The 17,975-nt window shown below is 37.3% G+C and overlaps 1 protein-coding gene across 1 annotated transcript in view; it reads left to right on the top strand.

The window, feature by feature from the left end:
• Positions 1-2,899, top strand: part of LOC128027277 (dihydropyrimidine dehydrogenase [NADP(+)]) — a 154,596-nt gene extending 151,697 nt beyond the window's left edge. The window contains exons 21-23 of the mRNA XM_052614718.1: positions 70-228; positions 1,851-1,991; positions 2,397-2,899. Of these exons, the coding sequence (XP_052470678.1) occupies positions 70-228; positions 1,851-1,991; positions 2,397-2,561 (465 nt within the window). The 3' untranslated portion in view covers positions 2,562-2,899. The remainder of the gene's footprint in view (positions 1-69; positions 229-1,850; positions 1,992-2,396) is intronic.
• The last annotated feature ends 15,076 nt before the right edge of the window (positions 2,900-17,975 follow it).

Here is a 17,975-nt window from a genome sequence, read left to right as displayed (position 1 = left end):
TACATTCATAAACAAATATAGAAATTAATAATTCAAAGTTTCAAACTATGTCATATTTCTTTCCTAAAGAGTCTGCCTAGCTTTGGACCGTATTTAAAGACGAAGACTGAAGTCCTGGCGAGGTACAAGAAGAGTCTTAAAGATGCAATGGGCAATGTGATCACAGACACCAGTGATTCTAGAGTTTCCCAAAGAAACATCCCCAAAAAACCCATCCCTAATGTTAAAGTAAGTAATATCTTCAAGTATCATCTCACCTTTTATTATAGGAGGCATTACATAATTCTAGTGATATTAGGGCTGTCAGTCAATAACAGATTTTATTCAAATGAAGTACATGATATGCTGATGAGTCATATTAAAGCTGCAGTAGGTAACTTTTGTAAAAAATATATTTTTTGCATATTTGTTAAACCTGTCATTATGTCCTGACAGTAGAATATGAGACAGATAATCTGTGAAAAAATCAAGCTCCTCTGGCTCCCGTTACATCGCTCCCGTTAAGAAACAACCAATCAGAGTTGCGGTCCGTAACTTTGTGTTCAAAATGTAGAAAAATGTATATAATAAGAGAGTACACCATGAATCCATTTTCCAAACCGTGCTTTTGGCTTGTCCTGAATCACTAGGGTGCACCTATAATAAGTGTTTATATTCGTACTATTTTAGATTGCTTCGGGGGTACCGCGACGGAGTAACCCAGTACCTTTGTGATTCTTCATAAACATAAACAGAGAGAAGTAGTTCCAGCTACGATGTTCTTCCGCAAGACGCAAGCAGTTCTGTTTATTAACCGCTAGAGCGTCAAAAGTTACCGACTGCAGCTTTAATCTCTCTTTCTGTGTCTCTTTCTGTATAAATATAAATGTTTGGGGTAATGTAAAGTTATTTTTATAAAAAATGATTAATACTTTTATTTAGCGAGGAAGCATCATATTGATCAAAAGTGAAGGTAAAGGCATTTATGTTACAAAATATTTTACTTTTTCCAAAAAAAAAAAAAGAACTAATCATCAAAAAGTCATCATAAAAGTTAAAACTTATCCACAAACATATTAGGTAGCACAACTGTTTTCAACATTGACAATAATAAGAAATGATAGTCATATTAGAATGATTTTTAGTGGTGGAGGCCTTAGTAATGGCTGCTGAAAACTCTGCTTTGCTATCATAGGAAGAATTTTAAAATTTTGAATAAAAATAAAAAAAGTATTGTTTTAAATTGAAACAATGTTTCATATAATTAGATTTTTGTAGCCTTGGTGAGCATAGGAGACTTTCCTTCAAAAACATCTTACTGAACCAAAAGTTTTGAACTGTAGTGCACATATATTAATTAACTTCTTTGATTATTTTTAGCAAGTTATTATAAGTACACATACAGATGGCTGCTGTATCCCGCTGACTTTTTTCAGTATCTAACACCATGAATGGTGAAAAAATTCAATGTTCAACTTGTGTCCTTTTTTTAATCACATGCCTTTCTTAATAAATCAACACATTGATTTGACAGTGTAACACATACAGAAACATACACAACCATCCAGAAATTCACACACACGTCCTCAGCAGCTTGTCCTCATGTAATCTGAGGCTGTCTTGTGGCACATGCAGTTTTCCTGCTCATAACATTAAAAGGCTTTATTCCTTGAGGTGATTACGCTATAAAGGATCTCTAGTAGGAAATGGAGATCACAAACTACCAGTCAGACATCAAAACCACTCCGCTCCTTCCAGCGCTGATTTAATTTAGCTAACTTAAGAACGGAAAGCTGCCTTTCAAACTGTTTCTTTGAGACGCCACGGCTGTTTTTATTGCCGTTTAATCCCTGCCTCTCCTGTCTGCAAAGGATGTGATTGCGAGAGCGCTGAAGCATATTGGTGCCTACCAGGAGCTGGACAACACCGAACAAGTGCAGGCCCTCATCGATCCAGAGATGTGTGTTAACTGTGGCAAATGCTACATGACCTGCAACGACTCGGGCTACCAGGTACAGATGCACACATTAGATAATTACACGATGCGGTGTTATTTCCGGGAAAGCAATTACGACTTTATTTCGTTTGCTAAAATACGAGAAGCTAGAAAAAGTTTTTATACGTTGTCTTTGGAAATCACTCGATTATAGAGTTTATTCACCGCCACTGGCCTTGCACATTATTGAAAACATAAAGGGACAATCGAATAGTCTAAAATTAATAAGGATGATGCGCGACGAAGGACGCCAGCTATTTACATTAAAGAACGATATTGTTGTGCTGGCTTCTGTCATTGTTGTTGCTTTTTTCCATCCATGAAAAGCTCTCCCAGGAGCAGGGAAATCCTCCTATTGTGAGTCAATAATTGCTCTAATGTAATAGCCTTTTTTTTTCCTCCCCTCCGTCTTCTTTTGCAGGCTATTAAGTTTGACCCTGAGACCCATCTTCCTGTAATCATGGACAGCTGCACCGGCTGCACTCTCTGCCTGAGCGTGTGCCCCATCATCGACTGCATCAAAATGGTTACCAGGACAACTCCGTACGTGCCCAAGAGGGGCCTTCCTGTTAATCCTGTTTGCTAAAGCACACCGTCGCACCACCTGACCGGAGAGAATGAAAACCAAGGAGCGACGTCTCATTCAAAGCATCGATTCCACTTATCATTGCTGTGTGAAAAATTACCTTTATTATGAAAACGAATAATTAGCCAGCAGACATAATTGCCTTATATTCCCAAGCCAGTTATGCTTGAATAATTGTGCTGGCACAAAAGAGTTGAATTATTTCTAAACAACGCAGTTATTTTTTTTTTCCTTTTCCCTTTCAGGATTGATTGAGAAAGATGGTGATGTGCTGTTATTTTCTCTGGTATAAATGAATAGCAATAAATAAAATAATAAAGAAGCATGATTATTATTAACTTGCAGTACTGGAAGTCTCTTTTTCATTCTTATTTTGAAACTCGGGAAAATTAATTATGTGACTGGTAAGTGTGATTAACAATAATGAAGAACATAAGCATAATTATTTATGAAGCAGATTTGCTTTGTTTAATGTTTGTTAGTAATTAAATCACAGGACATATTTAGTAATAAATATCAAGTATGAGGTATAATTAAAAATTTCAAGTATGTGCCATAATTAATTTGATTAAAATATCACCAGTCTAACGGAGAGTTAGAATAGTTTCACTCACAGATTGTTTAGGCTTCTTGAAGAGCGGCTTTATAGGTTTAGACACAGACACCGAACAAATTGTTCTAATGGTGCTTAGAACGGTTCTTTTAATGTCCCAATTGATTTGTTTGGCTAAACAAATCATTCACTGGGGCTGATACAAACACAAGTCTGAAAGGTTTATTCTGAGTCTTTGTTGTGCTAATAAGATCTTCCTATAATTGTAACATCTGCGAACAAACATTCGATTGGGAGCAGTGGACAAGACAGTAGACGGAGTTAATTAAAATGCTATCGTTTTCATCTCCGAAACGCAGTCCGCTCGTTCTCTGAGTGGTTTGTGTTTGAAATGCAGGAAAACGCCGCTTTTGAAAAGCAGCAGCCAGATATGTCAGGGTTATTTCATCATTTATTATAACCGCACAATAACAAGGGATTAGAAAGAAAACAGGGCTGCAATAAATCTAAAGTTTGCACTGGAGCTCCATTAATTTGGCTGCGACTTAACTTGCTTTGTAAAAATGTTTGCCTTGGAAAAATTAGCAATCATGCCGAGCACGATGAGAAGGTTCAGCAAATATACTGAAGTCCCTTAAGCATCCTCATTATTAGCTGCCTTTACTACACTTCAACAGCATTACAGACACTTTTCAATAAGTTTTTTTTTTTTTTTTTTTTTTTTTTTATTCACTACTCTTGCTTTTCATTAAATTTGTATTTTTTTTTAAATAATACTCTTAATATTATATCAGGACAAAATCATATTCCCGTATGCACAGCATCAGCTCAATAATCAGTATATAAATTGTTATAGTTATTACAGTAAGTCGTGCTCTGAAGCTGAATCCTCCCTGGCAGCATCTCTTCACCCAGCTGTCATTCATTCATATGTGCATCAGCCTACTTCCTCCGTCTGATTGCAGTTGAGAAATTATGGGTTTGGACCCTGGCCAGGCATGCCAGGTTAAATTATTCATAAATGTTAATAAGACAAACGAGAACACACCCTCTTTTCCTCATCCTGCTCCCCTTCCTAAGTACCATATTAGAAAAATAATATTGACCTTTCCGTTGTAACGCCCACATGTGACAATCGGTTAGCTGCCACTCTATCATAATGCCCATGTCTTTTCGAAAAGAGTACAGAGACAGGCTCTTCCTCTCTGGTATATATAAAACCGCATGAGCATGATGTACTCTTGAGAACAAGCAAAAACCTATACATGTCTATTAAAAAGCAAATATGTGATCATGTCATGGCATAATTCTTCAAATATACACAGGGCTTTTTCTAATAGCACTCAAGAGTATCATTAAAGAGATAACTCACCCAAAAATGTTGTCATCATTTACTTAACATCAGTTCATTCCAAACCTGTATGATTTTCTTTCTTTTGTGGAACACACACACACATTATTCATTTATTTATTTACTAAAAAATTGGGGAAACGTGACTTCTATTGTATGTTCCACAGAAGAAAGACGATCATACAGGTTTAAAACAAAAGTGTGAGTAAATGAGTCTTATTTTAGTATGTATATACTACTATACTTGTAAATACTTATTAATATCGAAAATTATAATAGCAGTTTTTAGATTTTCTGCTCAAATACTCCTATGATCTTTATGTTATCAACAATGAATGTCCTTTAAGATTTCCTTTTTAACATATTTTACATAAAACATTGTAACGTTCCTCAAAGTGTGATTTCTCCATATAAACATTAATATTCGTATAAACCCTTGCTACCCTGCACAACTAGGCCTAGAAATTCAAGTCGAAATTTCATGAGCTAACCAGTAGAGGGTACCATTCAACTCAGCAAGCCCACACCATCTTACCATTAAACCCAGTGAACCAAGTTCATACAACTAAAGTGTATTTATGTTCACTATGCTGTTCTGAGGGCATCCTTCCAGCTCTGCTCCAGTATACAAGTATTGCTAACTTTTCACTAGCTTTGATTTCACTGGAATTAACCTGTTTTCTTCCTATTCTCATGATGGCCCTGTTGTACGGGTATGACCTGTTGCTTGACAAATCAAATTTCACTATCCTCAACTGCTTTTACCTGCAGAGTTGTAGACGTGAATGTGACAATAATCATTAAAGCTATTAGCATGGAACGAGTGGCAGCTACTGGTGAGTGCTGTATAGACTCATGACCTCTGACCTGGGTTAATTGGCATTGACAGGAGGCCGGCAGAAAGCCTTTCATTTCTCTCCACTATGAAAGAATGAAGAGGTGAGAGAGACAACAGCACCAAGCCACAGCCACCAATGATTAGGTACTTCACTGCCAGGCTGGGATGTGTTTTTCTATAGTAAAAAAAAAAAAAATTAAACAAAAGCCGTCACTGGGTATTTACTTAGTTTTTTCAATGTGATTATTGTCTGTATTGTCTTGTTTTTCATTAGCAGTTGCTTATTCATACAACTGCAATATGCAACTTAATAAAACGTTGGACCCACTTTATATTAAGTGACCTTAACTACTATGTACTTACATTTTAATTAATAATTTAATACAATGTACTTATGTATATACATGTTTTTACATTGTACTTATATTTAAAAAAAACGTACTCTGTTACAAACGTAACCTCGGTTCCCTGAGATACGGAACGAGTACTGCGTATGGGGAAAAGCTCCTTTTTTCCTCGATACTGAAGCCTTTTTTCAATAACGCAGTGCAACTGCACTGCCATTGGTTTAATCTGTAAACTTTTTTAAACCAATGACAGCGCTGCGTAGCTGCGCGAGCCTGTGGCGATGCAGCGCACCAAAGCCCGCCAAAATGGGCAGGGCGAATGGCTATATAAGCAGGCAATCGCCAGAGGAAATCAGGTCATACGACTGAAGTGACGACACTGAACCCGCAGCCTCGTGGCACGGCATATAACGCAGTACTCGTTCCGTAATTCAGGGAACCGAGGTTAGGTTCGTAACAGAGTACGTTCCCTTTCGATACTTCACTCATACTGCGTATGGGGAACGAATTCAACCGCGCCGTGCCACGGTAGGGAACGACAAGACTTAACTTGAACACCCTGGGGTCCAGAGGATAAGTGAGAGGACCTGGTTATCCAGGATATAGAATCTGACAAAAGTGGACGGCGAGGACCAGCCGGCCGCCTCACAAATGTCCTTGATAGAGACACCACTAGACCAGGCCCATGAAGAGGCCATCCCTCTAGTAGAGTGGGCTCTAACTCCTATGGGGCACTCAAGGCCCATAGAGGAGTAACATAGAGCGATAGCTTCAACTATCCAACGCGAGAGGTTTGAGACCGAAGACCCTTTGGTGCGGCCACCAAAGCAGACAAAAAGCTGGTAAGATTGCCTGAACGGCTGCACCTCTCAGGAAACGCACAATGAGGCTGTTTCGACCCACTGATTGGCCAGCAATAGGAGCATGAAATGCTGCATTGGCTGCTACATAAACTTTGAGTGTGGAAGGGGTGAGACCCTTTTCTAGACGCTCTTGGAGAAATGACAGTATCGGAGATACATCACACTCAACAGGGTCTTTGTTTTGTGCTAAGCACAAGTCAACAAAGACTGACCATTTTTGGGCATAGAGGCGTCTTGTAGACGGGGCTCTTGCCTGAGCAATGGTGTGTAGCACGTCCCCGGGGAGGCTCTGAGGCTCCCATCGAGGGACCATACATGCAGAGCCCAGAGTTCTGGCTGTGGATGCCAGATTGTGCTGTTCGCCTGAGAGAGGAGGTCCCGCCTCAGGGGTATCCATCCCGCCTGGGGATGGAGCATCCACTCGTCCGAGGGGACATTGCTCCGCGAAAGCATTTCTGCTCCCAGATTCGTCTTGCCAGGTATGTGTGTCGCCTTGAGCGATCGCAACCTGGGTAATGCCCATTCCAAGAGGCGCTTTGCCAGTGCGCAGAGGCGGCTGGACGAAAGGCCGCCTTGGTGATTTATGTAGGACACCACTGTCATGCTGTCCGACTGGACTAGGATGTGGCGCCCTTCCAGGATTGCCTGAAAGGATTGAAGGGCTCGTTCCACTGCCAGCATCTCGATGCAGTTGATATGGAGATGGCTTTCCTCGTGTGACCACGAGCCGAAGGCTGGTCTGCCCTCGCACAGAGCACCCCAACCCAGGTTGGACGCATCTGTTGAGAGCACCATCCTTCTGGAAACCGCCTGTAGGGGTACTCCACGACTGAACCAAACAGGGTTCATCCAAGGCTCCAGGTCTGCTAGACAGGCCTGGTTGACCCTGATGTGAAAGCGGCCGTGCCGCCAAGCATGAGGTGGGACCCGGAGTTTCAGCCAGTACTGCAAGGGCCACATTCGTAGGAGCTGTAAAACTGGGGAGGCGGAAGCCATCAGCCCTAGCATCCTCTGAAAGAACTTCAGAGGGAAACAGGCTTTGTTCTTGACAGAGGCCGCGAGCTGCTGAAGTACCAGAGCGCGCTCTGGTGATATGACCGCCCTCATATTGACTGAGTCGAAAACTGCTCCCAGGAACGTAATACGTAATACTGTCTGTGAGAACGCCGGCGGGGGTTAAATGGGGGAGTGCAACAGTGTTATTTTAGTATTATTCATATATTTAATATAATATTATACATTTATTTATAATTAAATATAATGATTCAAAAAATGTGTTTATATTTTAAATGAGCTTTTATTTTTGTATTTTAAGATTAAAATATATATTTAAAAAATAAATTACTTTTAGATTTTTAGATAAAGATTTTAGTTTTAGTAATTTTTGTAGTTTAAATGACAACATTACTCATTTAAGGGATGTAAAGATTCACTCAACTAATGATTCGATTCACGATTTTGATTCCATGATACGATTTTCTCATGTTTTTTATTTTTTTTTTATTTTTTTATAAATGAGATTGAAGACATTAAATTAAATTAAAAGGTGCCGTTCTATTAGGCTATTGCTGCAATATTCTTTGTGAAAGTGAAATATATAACAAAACTAAATACAAGTTTTAAAACAAACCCCAAATCAAACAAGTTACACAAATAAAATAAATATCTTAATATGAACATACTAAGGCTTTGTCTGTGCTCTTTCAATTTAAAATTAGAGGCAACCACTGGATTTGAATCATGAGCCAAACAAAGATGAGGCATATATGCAGTATGATTAGTTTTTAATCTAAATTAGTTAGTATCATTAAAACATTTGAAGCAAAAACAGAATAGTCTGACTTAAGTTTTGTGAAATTATACTAGATAAAACATCTGAACGAAATGGTAGACAAGCTGAATGAGACGCAGATTCAATCTCTGACAGCAGGTGGCACTTATGAACAGCAATGATACAGTGTTTCCTTGGTTACCGCTGTAAACAAAGCATAGCTGTCATGAACACTACTTTAATATGCATTGTTCAGAGGCAAGATAAAAAGAAAATACCACATGAACTTCTCTAAAGATAGTCAGTTCCCCTCAGAGATACATTCATATAAACACCTTCTCGATTTTCGACCGGCTTGCACTTAATTGTTGCATCCCTCCTAATTTTGATTTAAGTTATTTTATTTATTTAAATTTCCAAAACCTATTTTTAATTATAAATGAAAAAACAACACTTGGTAAATGATGACAAAATGTTCATTTTTGGGTGAACTATCCCTTTAAGTCTGACAGGAATATATATATATATATATATATATATATATATATATATATATATATATATATATATATATATATATATATATATTAGAGGTGGGCATAGATTAGTTTGTTTAATCTAGATTAATCTCACTGTGATTTTGAGATTAATCTAGATTAAAATGGCTCATTCGAATTCTGCCGACGGCATTCAGAATATGTGTGTTACCCAAATAAAATTGACAAACAATAAGTCTTTGAGAAGGGGTTTATCAAGCTAGATGGTGCATTAGAAATGTACATCTCCTGTTTCCAAAATGCATCACAAACTGCTTGAAAAAGCTGTAAACTAATTCCACAAGCGGGGACCCGGTGAAGGTTGTACCAGTGGGCCCTGTTTGAAATGGTCTAATTTGTATGTTCATTTATTTTTATTTATTTGTGCTATTTACACAATGTTTAAGGTTTTTTCAAGTTTGTAGGTGTCAAGGTACAGAAACTAAATAATTAAATGTAAAAAAGCACTGGATAGTCTTCAATGTAAAAATGAAATATACAATGAAACCTACATTTATTCAGACACCTTCAACATTTCTCACATTATTACAGTTTTGCTATATATATAAAAAAATATACCTGGTGTCTGAATAATTTTTGTTTTGACTGATAAAACTACAAAGTAGTCAAGAGCAGTGAATGATTTTCGTTTTCATTTTCTTGGATTAATATTACAGCAGCCAGTAGCTAAATTAGGCGCGGTCACTTTAAGAGTCGATGAACGCATCCAATATAACACACATCCCATTTTTTTCCTCAACTGTTTACTTTCACTTAAGAAATAACAGTTTTTTCGAGCATAATTTCCAAGGTGGATATTTTGACATATTTCGTATGTATTTGTCGGCACTAGAGCAAAAATAAGCAAATTCGATGTTCAAGTGTTTTGATCAAAAGACTTGAAAACTCTTATTTTTAGCGTCTCGAGACGCCTTTCTCTGCGTGAGCCCTGAACACCAGAACACCGCGAGTACTGAATTGGGCTCTTTCACATCTTGTTGTTTGTTTCAAACTGCGATTTGTATTTGTTCGTTCCGATGCAGGAGGGACTTTGAGGAGAACTTCGCAGAAGAGAGCTCGGTTCGCTGTCCGTTAAGGCTGGCCTCAGCCAGTCGGTTATATAAAATATCAAGGTGAAAGTCATCATAGCTTGCTTAGTATAGACCCAGCTCCCAACCCAACTTTGAGAATAGATTAACGGCAATATTTTTTTTAATCGCCAGATAAGAGTCTCGCGTAAACGCAGCACGTTAACGCCGATAACGGCCCCTAATATATATATATATATATATATATATATATATATATATATATATAGACAGAGCCGTCGTTTGCTGACAAGCTACGCCAGTGATCCTCAAATCTGGCTCACAAGATCCACTTTCCTGTCGAGTATATATATATATATATATATATATATATATATATATATATATATATATATATATATATATATATAAGCTAATTATGAATGCGATATTGCATAGCTCAGTGATCTTCAATTCTGGCTCGCGAGATCCACTTTCCTGCAGAGTTTAGCTCTAACCCTAATCAAAACACACCTGAGTTTGCTAATCAGGGTCTTCAGGATCATTAGAAAATCACAGGTAGGTTTGTTTGATTAGGGTTGGAGCTAAACTCGACAGGAAAGTGGATCTCGTGAGCCAGATTTGAGGATCACTGGCGTAGCTTGTCAGCAAACGACGGCTCTGTCTATTAAGTGCCACTCCATTTGAAAGCAGGTAATGGACATTTACCGCTAATCACAGAACCGGCTTTACTAACGAGACACGCATGACAATTGCATGCGATTAATCGTGCAGCCCTAATATTTTATATACAATAAACAACCTTTTTATAAACAACAGTACCAATGATTAGGTGGTTCTCTGCAAGCTCGGGATGCATTTAGCAGAAAAAAATAAAATAAAATAAAAGCCATAATTGGGTATTTACATTTCTTTTTCACTTAATTATTTTCTGAATTGTCGTTTTTAATAAGCTGTTGTTTACTCATACAACTCCAATATGTAACTTAATAAAAACGTTTTTTTTTTTTTTATGAGTTTGATAATGTACATTTTGAATTGTTTGTGTAGATTTGAATACCTATCAATTCTCGCAGTGGGGAAGGTGTATTTTTCATTCATTTTCATTTCAAATCAGTGCACAGCAGGACAGTACACGACACGGACACAGCTGTATGAGCACAAAAAAAAAAAAAAAAAAAATCCTGTTCAAGATGCAACAGTGGTCCTTGTCAATGTTTTCAATACTATGGCTCCCTCCCAGTCATAAAGATATAAACTCTTGTTTGCTGCTTTAATTCAATTAAACTAGTGGAGGTAGGATATCTGTGGAATACTGTCCAATGCTAACCTCATTTTGTCAGCCATTACACCAGAGCTCGGTCCTGGCCTGCTCTGCCCACAAATGCACCTTCCTGCAGTCTTGGCACATCCTTACAGCTTCACAGCCTCCACAAAAGCCACCGTGAGCCTGACTCCATACCTTCAGACCTTGTTTCCTTCCATGGGGGTAAGGACTACACTGCAGGTCATACTACCAGCTAAAATTTCTGATGAAGACCCTAATAGCTGCAGCTAGGGGTGTGCGATATTACGATTTTTGATTGTGGATGATTAAAATGTCTCCATGATCTGCTTTTAAAGAAATAAAAAAGCGCCTCAGTCTCAATATACTGTACAACACAACATACATTCACATCAACTGTTAACTCAGCGGTAGAGTTACACAGGACACTGCACTTGTTTGCAGTCACAAAAGTACATTATTTGCATGTGCTTTAAAGCCTTGCATACTTTTTTTTTTTGTCTAAACCCCAGTGACTGTTAGGTTTAGGGGCGGGGTTAGGTGTAGGTCATTCGTACAAATTCATACGAACTGTGCAACTCGTTAAATATGTACGATTTGGCAAACATCGTATGAATTAGTACGAGTGTGGTAATACGAATTCGTACGAATAAGCCACCTCGTGAAAAATGCACGAATTGCAGTGAGATCGGGTTGGAATCGTCAATCTCGGACAGTAATTGATTTGAAACTCTAAGAATCGAATAAATCGCGATTTCCATAGCAATTCAATGCTTTCAAAATATATATATACATTAAATTACTACAAGCACGAATTAATGGAGACCTTGAACAGTGTTGAACATGCCTCGCATCTATCCTTCACGCACTCCACTATTACCACCCGGGACTGTCAGAAGATTGCGCTCGCACTCTGTTCATCTCTGACGCAGCTGATGTGTGATCTCAGAATCATCATTCGCTGAGGAAAAGTTAAATACCTACAGCATTTTATTTGGTGAAAATGAGATAAAAAAGTTTTCACATTGAAAGTGATCTGGCTTGCATAGACGTGCCAGGCTTAATCTGCAGCTAAACTGAATAAAAGAAGAATGAACTGATTAAACGTAAAAAATAAAAAACAATATAACACAATACATAATTACAATTTATGAATGATGTAGTGCTAATTGACATCATTTATTACAGTACAGAAACTATAATGTATATTTTAATGAAAATTTAAAGAATAGCTAATTAATAAAACAATCATAAAAATGCCTTTAGGAAAAAAAAAATATTGATTACAAATTATTAATTAGTGTCGAGCAGGGTATTTGATTTCTTACAGCAAATTAAAAGTAAAAAAAAAAAAAAAAAAATCTTAAAAAAAAAATTAAAAAATTATAATAATATACATAGGCCACATATATAAAATGATTGTATTTGACATTTCTGTCACTTCTGAAATGATAGCTACGCCCCGGTGTGAATTGTTTTTATCTTATACATAACACATTTAAAGCTCTTTTCTAAAATCTTTGCTTACATACATCTTAACGAATGCCATGTCATGCCATAGCACCATTAAGCTAGCATCTAACAATGGACAAAAGGTATTTATTTATATCAAACCTATGGCTCTAAACCACAAAGGCTGGTGTAATTTGCCCACAGACTAAGCATTTAAATAATCCTGTGAATGCACTTAAAGAATGAAGAATTGAAATTGTTACACCTGAACCATGCACACTAAAAAGCCTGTCAAACAGTGCTTGATTACTGGACTTTCTTTCGCTTCAGATTGTGCCAATATTGTCAAAAAAATGGACGCATACCAGTTTCCTGAAAAACAACAACAACAAAACAAAAACTGCCAGTAAAGCCACCTCTCTCCCTCCTGTCCTGCCGGGCCGTCCGACTGACTGACCACCAACGGACTGACCGACTGGGCTTGGTGCCTGCTCCATTGGAGAACCATCTCCCTGCTCACAGCATGAATGAAAGCAGATGTTAAATGATGCTCCCATGACAAATACAAGATGGTAATGAGGGTGATTACTTTAAAAGGGGATAAAATGGTCTCTAAACTACAGCCTATCAGCAGTGGCAAGCAAGCAAGCAAGCAGGCTTTCGTGCTCCTCTATGAGCCCAGATTTCTGCAGATCAATTGGATTTTTGAGTTGGCCAAAGGAGATACGGATCCGATGGCAATCCCACCTCACCATCGATCTCTACTTTTACAATGGCTATGAAATAGCTTTTACAACATTGTCAAAATGAGCCCGAAATGAGGGATAGGGAGAATCATCTGTTGATCAGGTTAAACTTGATTTTCTTTAGCAGTCCGTGTCGCGGGCGAGCTGTAGCGCTAAAAGTTTATTGTCAAAAATAAGTAGGTCTTTAATCAAATCTGCACCGAGTCGTGGAGTTCTCTTCTTATTATTTGTTATCATAAAGAGTAAATGAAGCCTACACAGAGGAGAAGCACAACATGGTTTGTGTGATATATTAAAGCCCAATCACTGCCCAAGAATCAGTGAGTCAAAATTGTTCAATTTTCCATCTCAAGCATTATTGAGGTGCAAACAATCCCGGTTCAATTTTCTAGCATTCACGCCAATAACCCCCCTGCCTGTCCTACCTCTACACTTTTGAAGCAGTTTTTACTTTTTTTCTTTTGCCAAGCTGATTTTCAAGGCACTTGTACAATTAAATCTGGTAAAACGTTGAAAAAAAAAAATAACAGAACTGGGCATGTAATTCTCTTTGTGTGTTCATGTAAGGGTGATTCTTTACATTCGCAGTCCACTGACTGATTCATTCATTCATTAATTTACTCATTCATTCAAATATTTTCGTCAAAATGACAGAACAGAGGAGAACATTCTCTAATATCACACAAATACTTTCTGGACCGGACTAGCCACCTGTTCAGTGTTTTCCCTGGATGGACTCTAGCATTCCCATGAACATGTGAACTGGATCACAACATTTCATTAACATAAGTGACAGACAAACTGATGAGGGACATCACTTCCCATTTTTTCAATACTTAACGGGCAAGAGCAGATACTCTGATAGTACAGTATATTAATTAACCATCAACTCTTTTGAAATAGTTACGGGCTAGAGTCTTAAATGACTGAAATAAAATTATGTTTAGATATTTGATTTTACTACTGTTACATAAATGTGGTGTGCCTAATGCTCCAATTATAGGTCAAAATAGATGAAAATGTCAGCTATGTTATGTAAGGTATCATTTTATGATCATTTAAGTGTCATTCATTCGATGATGCAGATTTTTTTAAAAAATACAGCTATATCACGATACTTCTCCTGTTGACTGATTACAATAATACATTAATAATGCGCTCATTTGTGTACATTTCCATGAGATAAATTTGAACACTGCATATAAAACCAGCTTCAAAACCATTGTTTCATTTTATTGACAAACTAGAGTCAATGTTTTTTTTTTTTTTTTTTTACAGAGGTGTAAGAATCCATCCACCAGCCCAAAAAGCATAATCCAGTGTCCTGGTCGAAGGTTTAATGCATATTCGGTCTTTTACTTGCGCTTCTGATTTTATTAGGATTTAGTGTAAATTTTAGTTCAGCTCTGTGTACGATCTGACTCCAATTTCACGTGATCATTAAATTTAGACAATGTTTCTAATTAAAAATGGATCACAAAGGTCGATTATGTATCAGTTTAGATATTTGATTATTCCGGACTCACTATATTTTTAATTATCCGTTCACTGGATCTTACCATCACAAACTCTCTACACCCTCTGATGATAGTCAGAGGGTGTAGGTAGACAAATAACTGTCTTTGTCTACTACTTGCTTATGACAAAAAGCATAGTTCACTTAGTCCTTTCCCGTACAACTTGCTAACATCAGCGATTGACAGAAATCAGAAAGTCTCCAATGATGTGCCTACTGCTCCTATCATTCATGAGCCTTCAAGTTTGACCTATCCAGGCCATAAATCTGTGGTAATAAAAGCCCCCTCACAGTTGACTAGTCATAATGATTTCAGGAGTGTTCGGAATAAATCAAATATAACATTTTATTATTAGTCAGGTCAAATTGTATCATGCCAAATACATAATGAAACAATTAGAAGCCAATTTAGAAAGGATAATGCAATTGTGAATCACATTGTAACCGCATGTAGTCATATGGGGAATGGCCAAGGGATCGACGCAGGATGCAAACAAATTTAACATAGTCACACATGTAACAGTTTCCTAAATTAGATACAGGAAGATACATAATATACAGCATATGAAATACACTCCACACTACGGGCTGATCTGACTACAGAATCTGAATCAGAATCAAACTATTCTTAAAATAGTTTAAAGTTACCCAAAGTTCAGCGTGACCTACAAAGGCAGTACATGCTTCTATCTCTGTGGTATAATTCAGTGATCTGAATAGTGGAATTGAAACATTGACAGCGGTGAGCTCTTGTCCACTGTGAATGCTCTGCAGCTTACAGCCATCCTCTTGAGTCATTAAAAATAAACGCAAGAAGGCTATGATGTCATTTGCATATAGATAAAAGCCCATTTGATTTGGGAAATCACTATCTCATTCCGTGATTTAGAAGATTTTGCTTTAATCTCTGAATAAGTGCCCAGTGCACATTTTCCTGCTTCTTATTTTTTTAGTTTTACAGCTCCATGTCAGTGTGGATAAAAAAGATGTTCAGGTTTCTGCTGAGCCCCTGAGCTAAGCTGTGAATCTCCTGTAGGTGACACCATGTTCTGTCCTCGCTGACAGAGCTGTTCTGGTATAAACAAACTGTGCTGCTGCCATGAACCGCTGACAAATGGGACATAATAGTTTGCCTTGCTGTGTAAGCGGTACACTGTTATATGTGCACAACAACATAACAGCTGCTCGGAAGTGTTAGTTCACACACACACACACACACAAAATTCAATTGTCAACTTTTTACTTACCTTCATTCCATTCTGATCCCTTGACTTTCTTCCATTTTTTTTCAATGCAATTGTAATACATTGAGATGATTGTAAAAAGGATGTAAAGGTACCATTCCTGATAGAACGTGAACATCAGTGAGATGTCTATTTGACATCTACCTTTACATCTGCAAGACCTATTTTTTTTAAGGTGTATGCTCATCTACAAAACGTCTGGGCTTTTGGACTGTAGGTTTCCTTCAAGGTTATTCTATCCTTTAAATTGTCAAAGCGACACGTAATAGTGAATGATAAAAAAAGAAACAAAAAAAAAAAACCAAGAGTACTATATGGAGATCGGTTGGAGATATGTTTAATATATGGAGAACCATGGAGTCTGTTGACATTTGGGTCATAATTACGCTATGCTAATTAAATCTGCTGAGTATCAGAGAGCCGTTTAATAATTCAAACCCAGTGCAACGTCCAATACCGATGCCAATTTCCCAAAGTAAAGACAGTGGAATGATCATACTTGTATCTCCTAAATATTTAATTCTCTTTGGGAAATCATTTTGACCTACAAAGACTAAGGAAGGGCAAGACAATGACACTAGTTCTGTACTTACAGTGGAGAAACTGCTCGAAATCAGATGTGGAAATGTGATCTGTCACAGTACAACTGAAGACTCAATTGCAAAACCTGTTGAAAGGAAACATTAGTTATCAACTCAAACAATGCTAGTAGTTTTTTGTGCCTTGTGGATCTCTGAACTGACCTGCATTGGGCTTACATCTTGTTCTCTGGCTTTTCTCAAAGCGGGGAGAAACAGCAGTTTTTTTCTCCAGGCATGAACAGTATTGAAGGCTACATGGCGAGTTTCAGATGGCCTTGCAACAACACAATGAGCAGAGTGGGCTTGGATTGCTCAAGGGAACTTTGACATCCAGAATATACACAACAAGATCCCAAAGTTTTAGGAAAAAGCCTGAGCTTGGGAGAAGGATGGTCAAGTTCAATTAGCACATTTAAAATTAGATTTTTTTTTAAATTATTATTCAGAAATGTAAATTAGCAAATGTTCCAATACAGTTTGGAGTAGAAGTAACTACAGTGGTGGCCAACAATTTTAGCAGTCTTGCACTTTAACAAGTGGCTAATTATTTTTGCAAATAAATTATATAGTCTTCAGCCAATGTTTCAATGTTTAAAAAAAGTCACTTTTTAGTTTAGAAGGCTTTTAAACCAGTAAATGTAGGAAAATGACATAATATGGGGTGTATATTAGAGGCCGCTTCAGCACATAGCTTAATGCAAATAATAAATTAAACTCTAATCTGAATTAAAAATAAAATAGAAATGAAAAAAATCAAGAAATTATTTGAGAAGAAATAACTGAGGAAAATGCAGTTCTTGAAACTTCTGGAATCGCATAATGGATCAGGTTTAATTTAATATATCAACATTTCCAGGTTCTGTTAATAATGTATGAAAACAGGCACTTTTGACATAATAATAGCAAAAACTATCAGCAATTATTCACCCATATAAAGACAGTTACTTTTCTATGTTCGGTTTCATGTGCTATGAAATTTTATGGAAACTGCCTCATCACAGTGTACTAAACTGCAAAATCAAAAAATTCAGATTTTTATGATGCTAAGCACCCAATCCTAGAGACAACACAATGGCAAAAATATTGAATCTCCCTTAGGTTGAACTATAAGAATTGCAGTGTATTGTTTAAAAGCTTTCTTTCTACATAAAAGATTTAATGCTTAACAAAAAAAGAAGCACTCTCACAGAGAGATTCTAGCAGGGCACCGTTACTATGTTTATACCAGTTCACAAAAACTGTGCAAGCTACAACTTTGGTACCTTGCATCTTAGCTGAAATT

This window comes from Carassius gibelio, chromosome A2 (genome assembly GCF_023724105.1).
Source record: "Carassius gibelio isolate Cgi1373 ecotype wild population from Czech Republic chromosome A2, carGib1.2-hapl.c, whole genome shotgun sequence".
NCBI classification, from domain to species: Eukaryota; Metazoa; Chordata; class Actinopteri; order Cypriniformes; family Cyprinidae; genus Carassius; species Carassius gibelio.
Note: the sequence above shows the minus strand (reverse complement) of the source record. Positions and strands in the feature narration are given on the sequence as shown.